The sequence below is a fragment of the Oncorhynchus kisutch genome, linkage group LG10 (genome assembly GCF_002021735.2).
Source record: "Oncorhynchus kisutch isolate 150728-3 linkage group LG10, Okis_V2, whole genome shotgun sequence".
Taxonomy (NCBI): Eukaryota; Metazoa; Chordata; class Actinopteri; order Salmoniformes; family Salmonidae; genus Oncorhynchus; species Oncorhynchus kisutch.
The window spans coordinates 52,555,132-52,570,701 of record NC_034183.2 but is presented as its reverse complement, the minus strand read 5'-3'; the positions used below and the strand labels follow the sequence as shown (position 1 = coordinate 52,570,701).

Here is a 15,570-nt window from a genome sequence, read left to right as displayed (position 1 = left end):
CTGTCATCAAGGCAAAGGGTGGAAACTTTGAAGAATCTCAAATATAAAATATATTTTTTATTTATTTAACACTTTTTTGGTTTACTACATGATTCCATATGTGTTATTTCATAGTTTTGATGTCTTCACTATTATTCTACAATGTAGAAAATAGTACAAATAAAGAAAAACCCTGGAATGAGTAGGTGTGTCCAAACTTTTGACTGGTACTGTATTTATGACCATTATAACAATGTCGTGCTCAGGAGACTAACGTGCTGAAAGGGAACATATGGGGAAACTAAAATGGAATCTACTATTGATTCTAATGTCTCATGATTTGAATGTAATGTTACCTTATCTGTATACCATTGGAATAAATGTACAGTATAATTATCATCATCAGGACTATATTGATGCTTTTCATGTTTCTCTGTATGGAGATGAAATGAGCGATGAGACAGATACAATTTCGTTGATGTACCACTTGCCAACAAGTGCCTACAGCGATACATGGAAAGAGGCGAGCATCTAAAAATGTGGATATCATCTGTGTTTAGATCAGGTTGCAACCTAGCCTAAATTACCTTACCCATTACCCAACCACAAGACATCCCTTCCGTGATGGTCTCTCATTGATTGATCAGTGATGAGGGTGGGGCCTGGTCAATGGGGCGTGGGCCTCTTCCGTTCGCATCTGGAATCTCGAGTGGAGCGCACCGTCCGAATTGTCTGCGCGAATAAACGGAGGGTGGTGAGCTCGGCGGCTGAGGACGACGCAGCTGTTGCTTTTGTACTACACTTGGGAAGCACCCTCTGGGAAACACCGGCAAGTAATTCTCTTCGTTGACAATGACTATAGCGATATCATCATAAATATATGAATTAGAAAATAGAATTAAAAAGTAAATCAATGGTACAGAAAGGTAGTATGTCCAGGACGCCTTCGACCTCAACCCAGGAGATCCAAATGGACATGTTTGATCAACATCCTCACACACAGGTAAGCAGTTATAGGCTACAACTTAATTATACCCGTGAAATCCCATCGTAGGTTTGATGAGCCAGTCCGCCTGTTGCTGAAGCTTTTGTTTAGACATTTTGACAGTCCACAGTTTCACTTGTCTTAGCAGGAACGATACAAGCAGGAAAGCAGGTGAACGATTTTAAACCAGCTGCGGATAAGATTTCGTGGAGTAGGCTATAATTCACAGAGCAAAAAAAAAAAACGTTATGTGAACTGTATCAGTAGGCCTAATAACCAGGGTAATAACCAAGTAATGCATGTATTCTTCATCTATTATAGTAAAAGCATTGGTTTGGTCACAGAGGGCCACTAATATGGTAATTAACTGTGTCCCTTTGGATGGATTTCCTTATTCTGTTTCTCGTTACCAGCTGCTTCTGTTTCACTTCCAAATAAAACCACAGGAATGATTGGCTATGACATTTTTTTTTTCATATATTTTTTTAAATGACAATTTATGTGTTGTATGACATGACAATTTTTGGTTTGACCATTTGATGGTTCGCTTTCATTGTGTAGTAAATAAAATGCAATCATTCCACAAAGCTGCCTGCCTATTATTGCAGGCTAATGCTAAATGATGTTTGAGTAACAAACTCTGATGTCTTTTCTGCAATTAGCGCAATGTGCCACATGTTACTAGATGGATGAAGTCCCCAAGGGATGCAAGCCACGCCCACGTATTAATGGCCTGTGTGGACAGTGGACACAATTTTCTCTCATCCGTTTTGCCTTCATGCAGGAGTAAGGACACCAAATTCTGTTTAAATGGGTTTATACTCATAGGTAGCCTATTGCATTGTTCTTTCTTTGCTGACAGGAACTGTCATGGCATCAAAGTGATGCGGATTAATGATGAGGATCGCTAACAAACTTTTTCTGAAATGATAGGGGATGAATGGCATACTCCCCTTGGCAGACACATTTAATGGAATAAGATCACACATAAGTATCATATCATGTGTTAAAATGCCCTCCCTTATAGCCACGCCTATTCTGCCCTCCAAAAAAACAGCATATTGGCTGTTGTTCTTCTAGAACTCTAAATGTTCAGAATGTAACTTTTTCTGTAGCTATAAATGGCACCCAGGAAGTTACAGTATATGATATCACTGGTTACATGGGCACGATTGGACGTACAATTGAGTGAAGAGAAGTAAATAGGAGAATGACCAGAACAAACCCGCCCACGCTAAGCTCCATCATTGTCTCTCCACGGAAACCAGGACGTCACAGAAAAACAACACAGGCTGTATTACAACCCAAACACCTCACGCCATGCCAAGTGTGCTTCCTGCACGGCTCACTCTCCCACTCTTTCTCTCTCTCCATCTCTCTCTCCCTTCCCCATCATTCTTCCTATCTCTCCATCACTCTCTCTGACTGTTTCTTTTAGCAGTCAGATTTCTATCCCTTGCGTGTTGGCGCTGTGCTGAGAGACAGATGGACCCCCCCCCCCCCTTGTGTCCTGTGGCGGGGAAGGGTTTGTGCGTGGCACTTGGATCAATTAGATATAAAGTTCACACATACCTGCGGGCGGGTTACGCCGGCATATTTATAACTCGGCGGTGGAGTGACGACCGGGGGACCGCGCTTAGAGGATGCGTCCCAAATGGCGCCGTATTCCCTACATAGTGTACCTATGTTGACTAAAGCCCTGTGGGTCCTGGTCAAAAGCAGTGCACTATATAGAGAAAATGGTGCCATTTGTAACATCCTGGAGGAAAGGCCTCCCCAGCAACACTGAATGGCAACAACCGACCCAAACAGAGATGGAAATATATGAGCAGGCGCCGGAGAATCCTGAACTGATCCAAATCAAGCCTGGTAAACGATAACTCAGATTATAGATTGTGTTTGTTCTTCTGCGTGCAGCACCGGCTGTTGCTGTACGATTGCTTGGAGAATATTCGACTGTGCTCTGTTAAAGCTGGAAGACGGCGACACACCACAGGCTGGTCCTCCCATCCCTCCCCAGTTTACAGTTCCTGTCTAACAGAGCAGCGCTCGCGTCACACCCCCCTCTAATTAGTCACTTAGCCCTGAAGGTTGTTTACCAACAGGAAACCTCCCCTCCCTACTTTCCCGGTATGGCATTTCTCTGGCCTTTACTGTAGCCAGACTCTCCCCAAAGGTTGTTTAAAGCACAGGCAGAGCCATACCTCTGGGGACTACAGTGCCCCGGCTCAGTGATGATGAGAGGGGGAGCTGGACGACAGCTGGACCGGACCTAGAGCTTGACTCGAACTCTCTAACAGCTGGTCCGTAGCTCACACTGAGGAGTATTCTGATTAGAACTCTAGTAAAGTGGGTGTCTGTTAAAGTTGGTCATAGCTGTGTGCACAGGTGTGTGCGTGCGTGTATGCATGCTTGCCTGCGTGTGAGTGTGTGGGTGAAGGTGGAGGTGGTTGGCATGGGTTGGGTTGCTGGGAGCAGGTGTGTGGCGACAAACTGTACAGTTTGTGCTCAATGTGAGCATGATTTTGTACATGAACGAGAACATGGCTCTGAGAGGTTGATCATGTTTTTGAATGCAGGAATATGCCCCATATGGGTGTCTACTTTTGAACACTGCTCATATTCAACCATACAGTATGTGTGTGTGTGTGTATTGTATGTTCCTGTTTACTATTCTTGTGGCCTCCACTCAGGCATCTGTACACACACATCTGTACACACAAGAGCCCACCAGTCTTCCTGATTGCCAACAAATGCAATTAGCCGGCACTGCGTATCCATGGTGACGTGACCAGGGTGGGCTCTAATGCAATGGAGGGCCCTGCCCAAGCCGGATAGGCAATTTTCCAGGGATCAGCCAATCACATTACAGGGTCCCAACCTACATGAATAATGACAAGTAACGGAGGTTGAACATGAAGCCGAGCTAAGAGGGTGGAGTACACTGGTGCTGGGAGAGGATCAGGACACATTGTCTCCTCTTAACTCCCATCTCTGGCAGCGCTTCATCTGTTCTGGTCATCGTCTTCTATGTCCCTGAAGCTCTCCTGATCACGGAGTCCCAGTATCATAAACAATTACATTTTGAGATGAATTTACCGCGAGAACAACGCTGGGCGGCTTCGTAATGTTCTCTCAACAGAAAACATGTTTTGTGAACTTTTTTTATGAAGACTTGCTTTGCGAAGCTTGCCCTAATGTCTATACTTGGTTTCTTGTCTCCTCATCTTCCTTCCTTCTAGGGAAAGTATTCCAAGCGGAAGAGCCGCTTCAAGCGCTCCGATGGAAGCACCTCCTCTGACACCACCTCCAACAGCTTTGTCCGGCAGGTAAGACCCCTTTTTTTTGCCTTATTCTGTGCCTGTACTCTACCTTGTATTGTACAGCCTGATTCCTCTAGTGATAAGTTGAAGAGATTCGTAGGTGAGAATAGCCCGCTATGCGGCAGCACTGTTAGCGCCTTCTCATGTAAGTAACCCAAAAGCGTTTGCATGGCCACTCGCACGCGGCCCGTCAAAGCCCTCTGCAGTTGTACTTACATTACACGTTGCTATTCTCTTACTCCTCCCCCTTTCCTTCTCGGTGCAATAGCTGTCTTGTTTATTTTTTGCCCCCTTGACCTATCTCTGTCGCCCCACATTTATGTTGCTGCCATGATCACAATTGATGCCTCTGCAGTCCTCCCCAGTGGATGCTCTCACCTACCCAGGACTCAACGTTTTTCACTCTGAATCAACAATAGACTGGTCAGACTGATGCAGCTTGGATAAGAACAAGACAGAGGGTGAGAGAGTGTATCGTAGGGACTCCAGGAGATAGATCTCCACAATCCTGATTGTCATGTCCTGGTTCCGGGTCCTCATGTCGGGCTCAGACCCTCCCCAGCACGCCCTCCCCGGTTCCCCGTGGTGCATTGATCAACACTGTGTCAGGGTGAGCCCATGGAAGCCTGCTATTCTCCAGCTTTCCCATGGAGGAAATGAACACAACGTACCACACAGAGGCACTTCCTTTCCAGGGGTCTGGAGAGAGGGGAAGGGGTTTAAGGAGACACACGTGTGTCACCTCCATCACAGCTCATCATGCAGACATGACATTTTATTAAAGGGGCCCTGTGTCATGCCACCATGCGTCCCCTTTTCCTCCTCGACCTCTCTCAGTTGAGCCGGAAACGTTTCGCCCCTGTCTGATGACATTAACCTGCTCGCTATGGGTGTCACTCAAAAAAAAAAACTCCCCTCTCTTGGCAGTGAACACAGGGAGTGTAGCCCTCCTGTGGATTCTAAAGGTTAGCTAACTTCATCCTCGGTGGCACCCCTCCCTCCCCTCCCTCCCCTACTCACTGGCACATCTCCTCATTAACTCTCTGTAAGTCTGCTCTGAGCCGGACATGCACGGTAGGAGGGGCCGTTAAAGTGGGTGTTTCCCAAATGGATACCAACCTGTATACATCCTGAATTTGCGGTAAATGCTGCATTTAGATGTCATCATTTACTATATCGGCAGGCTATGTTGCGTCTATGAATGCAGCTAGCTATGTTTCCCCCCTCTTTCTAAGCTTTAGTCTCACGCACACTGTCACACAATCAGCCAGCGGTGGAGCTCGTACACTGCCTGGTTTCCATAGCAACCGGCACACTGAATCTCCCCTCTGTGTGCAGGCGCAGTGGGATGGAGAGGAGGAGAGGATGGTTAGATGGATTAGTGTGTGTGTGTACACAAGAATAGAGTACTTTAGATACACAGGGAGTGGCAGGCATGTAGTAATGAGCACCATTACTAGCTGTGATTGTAACCTGGGAAAGAAGAGGCAATATGGATGTGAAAGACACAAGATCTTGCCTCTTTGGAATTGTTCATCACTGGTACAATGTCTGGGCTGACTGAAGATGATTTGAGGATTCAATTCTACATCTCTCTCTCTCTCTCTCTCTCTCTCTCTCTCTCTCTCTCTCTCTTTCTCTTCTCTCTCCTTTCTCCTCTCTCTCTCCCCCCCTCCCTCCATCACACACACACACACACACACACACACACACACACACACACACACACACACACACACACACACACACACACACACACACACACACACACACACACACACACACACACACACACACACACACAAACACACACTCAGATGGGTTTTTGTGATCAATACATTGGACTGTCTGGCAATGGCCTCCAGCTGTACTACCATAGAGACATGAGATGAGCTAACCCCCTACACAACACAGTCAGTGAAGGACCATAATCACTCTGGCATCCCTGGGGGCTCATTCGCAGGGGTTCAGTTTCCTTCTTTTGCCATTCCATTTAGAGCTACTGTGTCAGTCCAACGCTATTAGGCCACGATGAATCACAGAATATTATTTTTGACGGCACCAGGGTCAGGTCAATTGGCTGTTTCACAACAGAGGGGGGTTGTGTTACGTAAAATAAGGCTGCTCCAAGCTCAGGACAAATAAATGAAATTCTGCGACCGCAATGTTCACAGGATGAATCCAATCTTTAATAATACACCCTGAAATCACCTCTTCTCATTTGAGTGAGGAGAATTTGATAAAACCGATAGTTACAGTTTCCTCCATCTGAGTGGCAGTTAGTAATTTTTCCTCATTGTTTTTCACCCAGCTGTGTGGGAGAGAAATCCTGCTCGGGTGTATGTTCCCTTTCCATTGGAAGAGAAAGTATCATCAGTCCTTCTGTCAGTGCAGCCTGGCAGTTGGCTGCTTCTCTTTGAGGAGAGGGAACCAAACAGTAGTCTGAGTGGCTGACACTTGGGAGTGGCTCTGAGAATACTAGCCTGCCTGGCTGCCTGGTTGCCTGTCTCTGGCAATCTGCTCCTCATGCTGTGGCCTGGCTGGCTGCCTGTTCATCACCAGTCAGTCAACCACTCCTTGCGGTCCGCCATGGCGAGGCACCTGTCACAGTGTCAGAGGTTGCCCTCTGCTGGTGGAATAGAGAGACACCAGAGCTGTGCGTTCCCCTCCCCTCCACCCCGCCTTCAACGCCCTGCTCTCCTAGCTTAGACCTAGATTCAATCAGATCCAGCGTTAACCAGCGATAGCAAAACACCCACATAGCTGATGTACACTGATGTAGCATACAGGCCGAGCCCCCCCCTCCACCCCGCCTTCAACGCCCTGCTCTCCTAGCTTAGACCTAGATTCAATCAGATCCAGCGTTAACCAGCGATAGCAAAACACCCACATAGCTGATGTACACTGATGTAGCATACAGGCCGAGCCCCACCCCCCACCCCACCCCCTTAACAAAAAAAACATACATGAACACGATTTTTTTGTTGTTGTTATTACAGAAAATTCACTTGAGAAATAAAACACTTTATCTTAGTCTCATGGCAAAATGTGTAGAATAGTAGGACATTTGCTCAGGGATTCTTGAAAGTTGGGACTGTGATTCCAAAAAGATGAGTCCGAAGATTTGGTCAACAGCGTTAGATTTGTTTAAAATCCTAAATGAATCAGGAATGAGCAGCATCAGCTATACCATAAGGACCACTTATTCATGTCCTTATGTCCTTATTCATGTGCAATGCATGGTCTCTACTTTTGATAGATTTAAACAATCACCGTGGTCACAACCATAAACGGTCAACTCCATCATCCTTATAGATTAAAATGGAATATGAATTTTGGTTCAAATATGTTACATTTAATTATCTTTTAGAGTCATAAAGCAACTGAGGAAAAAGAAAACGAATTGCTACTGTGTATACCACTTGAATGAAGAAGAAAAATGCAATTGGTGGTCAACTCCGTAAAATGTCAACTCCGTCAGATGTTTGTCTAACGTCAACTCCGTCAGATGTTTGTCTAACGTCAACTCCGTCAGATGTTTGTCTAACGTCAACTCCGTCAGATGTTTGTCTAACGTCAACTCCGTCAGATGTTTGTCTAACGTCAACTCCGTCAGATGTTTGTCTAACGTCAACTCCGTCAGATGTTTGTCTAACGTCAACTCGTCAACTCCGTCAGATTGCCGAAAGATCTGATAGAATGGTTGTTGTTTTTTTATTGGCGATTTTGAAATGAATCATTTCACAGATGTTTTGTATTGAACTTTTCTTTTTAGAGGCAAAAATATGTCTGTCTTGAGTCAACTTGTCAACTATGTCACAGATGGCTAACCCTTTAAGATCCTGAAAAAAAAATGTAATCACTGTTCTGCATCATATGCTTAATCAATTCAAGTATTTTCTGTGATGGACCTAAGGGATAATGTTAGCTTTCTAAACGTTATTTTCTGTTCTAAATCTAGAAAAACATGCCAAAATGCTAAAGAAATGAGCCCTGCAGCATTTAATAGTGCTATAAAACAAAATAAAGTTTGGAGATTTGGAGTACATATTTGTATAATTGAACGTTAATATTTGAATAATCTAACGTTAGCATTTGAATTGCTTGGACCTTGCGGGGGGGGTGGGTGGGGGGGCTACGCCACTGCTGATGTTTTGGCGGTGTCAGAGGTGGAACTGCGTTGGAACTGTCAAATCGATGAGCAGCTGCTCTTGTGATCGTTGTCACGAAGCCACATCCATTCCCCTCGCATTAGAAATGAAAAACAAGGATATATAGGAAAACAAGAATAATGTAGGACATATAGAAATAATGACACTCAAATGTAAAATCATGAAACAAAATAATGAGCATATCTATCAGCCTAATCAAGGTGTAGATTACATCGCACATCCCAGTGTTCGGACTTGTAAACAAGCCTGCATGGGATTTCTCTTATTGCGACTCCGTGCAGCCAATGGCAATGTCTGCTTTAGGTACAGTATAATGCGAGGAGCCATTTGTGGGTTGGACAGCTCTAACACACCCCCACCTCCGACTTGTAAAAATATCAGCTATGTGGATGTCAACTAAAGCAAATATGATTGAATCGGGCCCTTAGTTTAGCAGGCTGGAGCCATTTGAATGCTGGCTTTAACACTTATTTGCTGACTACTTGAATTGATCTAAGTATCTGCTTTCGGATTGATGAAGAAGTATGATCATTACATAAGGGAGTATGATCACCACATAAGGAAGTATGATCATGACATAAGGAAGTGTGATCATTACATAAGGAAGTATGATCGTTACATAAGGAAGTATGATCATCACATAAGGACGTATGATCATCACATAAGGAAGTATGATCATCACATAAGGAAGTATGATCATTACATAAGGAAGTATGATCATCACATAAGGAAGTATGATCATCACATAAGGAAGTATGATCATTACATAAGGAAGTATGATCATGACATAAGGAAGTATGATCATCACATAAGGACGTATGATCATTACATAAGGAAGTATGATCATGACATAAGGAAGTATGATCATCACATAAGGACGTATGATCATTACATAAGGAAGTATGATCTAAAGATGAAGGGACATGTTCATGATAGTAGAAGCTGGAATAATCCATTGAAGTGCAACACTTTAGAACTGAAAGCTAGTAGGTATTGTATCCAGTTTGTGATGCTGGAACAGGAATGCCAACTGTTGCCTGAACTTAATCAAAGAGATTTTTAGAACAAGCCTGTGTGGCCTTGAAAAGTGTCCGTTTTATTTCCCTTGTCTTTAAGGGACACTCACCTCCTGGGTGCTGACTGGTTCCAAGTGTGCTGTCATATTATTGTGCACTGGAAGTCTTTGTTGCTGCCGCTGATATACTGTTCACCCATCCCTCCTCACGCCCACCCCATCTGGTCACTTCCTCCCCTCTAACCCCATATCATCCCCTTGTTTGATGTCCCCGTTCCGGGTATAGAGAGAGACAGAGAGCAGGATAGAGGAACGTTTTTTTTCTGGGTTTTGTTCCCCTGCCCCTGCCTCTCTCCCACGTCAGTTGGGGCATTGAATGACTGACGGCTGCATACCAAGCCTCCTTCTGGGGCTCGCTGCGTTCACGGTCCTGTTTCTGTCCTGCCAGGGCTAAATATAATTCCCCAAGTTTGCAAATGTAGCACAAGTCCTGCAACCTGACCCCCACCCACCAGTCCCAGCTCTCTCACTCCCCTCTCCCTTTCTCATACACAAGGTTCAGGTTCTTGGAGGTGGGGGTGTGTGTTAGGAGAGCACTCTCCTATTTTCACACATATAGTACTCTCTCTCTCTGGCTCTCTCTCTTTCAGAGACACACACACACATACTTTTGGACTTACACACTTGCCGGCACGGTCTCTCTCTCTCTCGCACACGCACACACACACACTGCTGGTCGTTGGTGTGGACTGTGGCTTTGCCCCTCTGGTTTGCCGTGGTGTGGCGAACGCGGTATGGAGCAGACTGACAGGTATCGCAGGCCCGGCATGGTAAGACAGATCTAGCTAAACGCTTTACACTTTTGGTGATTCTGTTTTGGCACCTGGTCCGGAAAGGGCGCCTTGTCGTACTGTAGGAGTGTGTGTGTTGGAGTGTGTCTGTGAGACTATGTGGGCGAGTGTGTCAGAGAGGATTGAAATTTAGGTTGGTGGACAGGACACATTAACTTAGAAAAAAGTTTTGGATGCACCATTTCCTGGTGTCTCTCATTCTCTCTCATTCTCGCTCTCTTTGATCCTCTTCTTTCGCCTGCGTTGTGTGATTCCATTTTGGGCTGGGCCACAGCTGCAGGAAAGGAGCTGGGTTTTTAATTAGACTTCCAGTCCCCCTGGTAGACTGCCTGCCTGCTGAGGGACCCGCCAGCCTCACTGTCCCAGACCCTAGCCCCTTACAGCCATTTTATGAGGCCCCCTCTATTGTGAAACATGTGATCGGCATCTCTGGGGATCCAGGCTGGTCCCGACCTGGATCCCCAGAGATGCCGATCACATAGTCCGTAACGTCAGTGTTTCCTAACACGTAAATGTAATGATTTTTGACCTCCACAAATTTCAGACAGAGTGCAATGTTTATGTAGCTGATTTCTTGATAGGTGGACGTCTAGGAGGATATTTTCTGACGTTTTAGTGCTTTTTTAATGTTACACTTCCTAGGCGTATTGTCATTGTTTTAGTTGTTGTTTTGGTTTCAAAGTACCTTTTTAAATGCTGTATGTCTCAACGGTATAATTAGTTGTACAAGGCAAGTCTATCTGCCATTAGCTTGTCCGTTTTCAAAAGTTATTGTTGATATTACTTAATTAGTGCCCACTTTGAGCTGAATCACACCTCTGTGTATTTCCGGTGAGGTCTGTACATGACTCACGTTTTCTGTTGTTGTCTCTCTCAGCACTGCATGGCCTTTTTTTTAGATAGCAGGCCACGAAGACACGGAGGTCCGTCGTCCGGCCCGTTGTCATGCCAACGGGCACGCATCGTGTGCCAAGGCACATGGCCATTTAGACATTGGGACGCGCCACTGGCCACCGCCGAGACATGTCTAACGCTCCTCTCTTTAGTCCACTGTTAGCTTCAAACCTGGCTCCCTGCTTCTCAATACCTGTTGCTTTTTAATCCTCTGGAAGAGTGTTGCTTGTTGGTCTCCAGTTTCACCGCTGACTACTGTTTATGCCAGTGCTGCAGTTGTGGGATGTGAAAGCCCTGTAGAATAGGGATTGAGCCTGGGCATGATCATGGATTCTGTCCGTCGCCCTCTCTGCTGTCTGTCTGAGTGTGTTTGCCCTGTCTCTGACTGTGATTACAGCTGGGCAGACTGTTTGCTCCGATCACACAGAGGGCAGGAGGGAGGGCAGGAGGAGATAGGCAGAAATACAGCCTAGGGGAGTAGCGAGAGAGTGTGATCTTGTCAGGATTAGAATGCCATAATCAATCATACGAGTGGTTTGGACCGTTATTGTATTTCACTTCGGTATCTTTTCTTGCTATCTTTTCGATCTTATTTCACTCTGTCCCACACACACCGCCTTCTCACTTTGAATCTTAGTCTGTTTTTATCCGTAGATCTTTATGCCATCATCAAGGCAAAAGGCATATGACTTCACAGCATGTGTTATACTTCCTCGGACAGTCACAAAGGAGGACACTAGATAGATGCTTATACTGTTCATCCACCCGTACAGGATACAGTGAGCTCCGAAAGTATTGGGACAGTTGTTTTGTCTCTGTACTCCAGCACTTGGGATTTGATACGATACAATGAGGTTAAAGTGCTGACTGTCAGCTTTAATTTGACTTGTATTTTCATCAATATCGTCGGGTGAACCGTTGAGATATTTACAGCACTTTTTGTACATAGTCCCCCCGTTTCAGGGGACCAAAAGTATTGGAACAAATGAATTTATGTCTATTAAAGTAGTCAAGTTTAAGTATTTGGTCCCATGTTCCAAGCATGAAATGATTACATCAAGCTTGTGACTCTGCAAATTTGTTAGATGCATTTCCTGATTGTTTTGGTTGTGTTTCAGATTACTTTGTGCCCGATAGAAACGAATGGTAAATGAAGTATTGTCGCTTTTATTGTAAATAAGAATAGAATATGTTTCGAAAAATCTTCTACATTAATGTGGATGCTACCTTGATTACGGAGAAAGAAAGTTACAGACGTGCAAATATCATGCATCTATAACTTAAGCTGTAGCCTGTAGACGCAATGTACACATCTCCATAACAGTATTGTACCATTCTCCCTCCTCCGTTGTGCCATCATGTACTGGAACAGTTGGTTAGGCCTTCATTTCATCAGAAGAGGCAACATCATTAACATCATTTATCCCCTCAAGGCAACGCTTTTCTCCCCTCATTATTCAACACTCTTGTCTTTCACACTCCCACTCTTTCCTTTTTCTTCTCCCTCTTTCTCTCTCTCTCTCCCTTTCCTCACTCTCGTTCTCTCTCGCCCCCCCCCCTTCTCTCCCCCAATTTGTTCGATATCAGAGCTAAGCAGGTGTGAATTCACCCCAGTGGAAGGAAGCCACTTTGCAGATGGAAGAGAGCAGGAGAAGAAAGGCAGTCAGGGCTGCTTGGTGAAAATTACAGCCTCTCAGCTCTCATACCTCCATGTCTCAGTGGTGTCAGCTGACTAGCCCTGCCTACTAGTTCTGCCCAGCCCTGCCTACTAGTTCTGCCCAGCCCTGCCTACTAGCTCTGCCCAGCCCTGCCTACTAGCTCTGCCAGCCCTGCCTACTAGCTCTGCCCAGCCCTGCCTACTAGCTCTGCCCAGCCCTGCCTACTAGCTCTGCCCAGCCCTGCCTACTAACTCTTCCCAGCACTGCCCAGCTCTGCTCAGCCCTGCCTACTAACTCTGCCCAGTCCTGCCTACTAACTCTGCCTACTAGCTCTGCCTACTAACTCTGCCCAGCTCTGCCAAGCCCTGCTGACTAACTCTGCCCAGCCCTGCCTACTAACTCTGCCTACTAGCTCTGCCTACTAACTCTGCCCAGCTCTGCCAAGCCCTGCTGACTAACTCTGCCCAGCCCTGCCTACTAGCTCTGCCAAGCTCTGCCCACTAGCTCTGCCCACTAGCTCTGCCTACTAGCTCTGCCTACTAACTCTGCCCAGCTCTGCCTAGCCCTGCCTACTAGCTCTGCCAAGCTCTGCCCACTAGCTCTGCCCACTAGCTCTGCCTACTAGCTTTGCCTATTAGCTCTGCCCACTAACTCTGCCCACTAACTCTGCCCACTAACTCTGCCTACTAACTCTGCCTACTAGCTCTGCCTACTAACTCTGCCTACTAGCTCTGCCTACTAGCTCTGCCTACTAGCTCTGCCTACTAGCTCTGTCAACTAGCTCTGCCTACTAACTCTGCCTACTAACTCTGCCTACTAGCTCTGCCTACTAGCTCTGTCTACTAGGTCTGCTGACTAGCTCTGCCTACTAGCTCTGCCTACTAGCTCTGCCTACTAACTCTGTCTACTAGCTCTGCCTACTAACTCTGCCTACTAGCTCTGCCTACTAGCTCTACTAGCTCTGCCTACTAGCTCTGCCTACTAACTCTGCCCACTAACTCTGCCCACTAACTCTGCACACTAACTCTGCACACTAACTCTGCACACTAACTCTACCTACTAGCTCTGCTTACTAGCTCTGTCTACTAACTCTACCTACTAGCTCTGCCTACTAACTCTACCTACGAGCTCTGCCTACTAACTCTACCTACTTACTCTACCTACGAGCTCTGCCTACTAACTCTGTCTACTAACTCTGCCTACTAACTCTACCTACTTACTCTACCTACGAGCTCTGCCTACTAACTCTACCTACTTACTCTACCTACGAGCTCTGCCCACTAACTCTGTCTACTAACTCTGCCTACTAACTCTACCTACTTACTCTACCTACTAACTCTACCTACGAGCTCTGCCTACTAACTCTACCTACTTACTCTACCTACTTACTCTACCTACGAGCTCTGCCTACTAACTCTACCTACTAACTCTACCTACTTACTCTACCTACGAGCTCTACCTACGAGCTCTGCCTACTAACTCTACCTACTTACTCTACCTACGAGCTCTGCCTACTAACTCTACCTACTTACTCTACCTACTTACTCTACCTACGAGCTCTGCCTACTAACTCTACCTACTTACTCTACCTACGAGCTCTACCTACGAGCTCTGCCTACTAACTCTACCTACTTACTCTACCTACTTACTCTACCTACGAGCTCTGCCTACTAACTCTACCTACTTACTCTACCTACGAGCTCTGCCTACTAACTCTACCTACTTACTCTACCTACGAGCTCTACCTACGAGCTCTGCCTACTAACTCTACCTACTTACTCTACCTACGAGCTCTGCCTACTAACTCTACCTACTTACTCTACCTACTTACTCTACCTACGAGCTCTGCCTACTAACTCTACCTACTAACTCTACCTACTTACTCTACCTACGAGCTCTACCTACGAGCTCTGCCTACTAACTCTACCTACTTACTCTACCTACTTACTCTACCTACGAGCTCTACCTACGAGCTCTGCCTACTAACTCTACCTACTTACTCTACCTACTTACTCTACCTACGAGCTCTACCTACGAGCTCTGCCTACTAACTCTACCTACTTACTCTACCTACTTACTCTACCTACGAGCTCTGCCTACTAACTCTACCTACTTACTCTACCTACGAGCTCTGCCTACTAACTCTACTGGACCAAACTCCAGAGGACTTACAGTTACATAATTCCAACCTGACAGCTTGATTATTTATCGTTGTTCCATTGTTATCTGATCAATTCATGTATTTGCTGCACCTTTTGGATTTTGGGGTAGAGTAACCTTACTGGGGTTCAACTGAAAGCATTTATTACTGTAAAATGTTTTTCATTGGATAAGGAGAGATATAGGGGAATATTTGCTAAGGAAATCTGGTTTGTGAAACCTGGCATGTCTCAGCTTTGAAGTGATTACCCATATTCTCATCCTCCTTTTCTCCTCCTCATCCACCTCCTTCTCTCCTCCACCTCGACTCCTCTTCGGCTTCTCCTCCCCTCCTCTAGGGTGGCAGGTAGCCTAGCGGTTAGAGTGTTGCGATTATTGTTCGAATCCACGAGCCAGCAAGGTGGAAAAATCTGCCATTCTTCCCTTGAGCAAGGCAGTAAACACCCACAACAACTGCCAATGATGTGGACATCGATTAAGGCAGCCCCCCCCCCACCTTTGATTCAGAGCGGTTGGGTTAAATTCGGAAGACG

At 45.8% G+C, this 15,570-nt stretch overlaps 1 protein-coding gene across 6 annotated transcripts in view; it reads left to right on the top strand.

The window, feature by feature from the left end:
• Positions 1-542: 542 nt before the first annotated feature.
• Positions 543-15,570, top strand: part of LOC109898387 (voltage-dependent L-type calcium channel subunit beta-1) — a 37,709-nt gene continuing 22,681 nt past the window's right edge. For 5 of the 6 annotated variants that reach the window (XM_031833969.1, XM_031833966.1, XM_031833965.1 and 2 more), the window contains exons 1-2: positions 543-982; positions 4,207-4,293. In XM_031833969.1, coding sequence (XP_031689829.1) covers positions 893-982; positions 4,207-4,293 — 177 coding nt within the window. In that variant the 5' untranslated portion in view covers positions 543-892. Of the gene's footprint in view, positions 983-4,206; positions 4,294-10,091; positions 10,305-15,570 lie in introns of those variants that run through there. The other variant, XM_031833967.1, reaches the window with a different exon arrangement.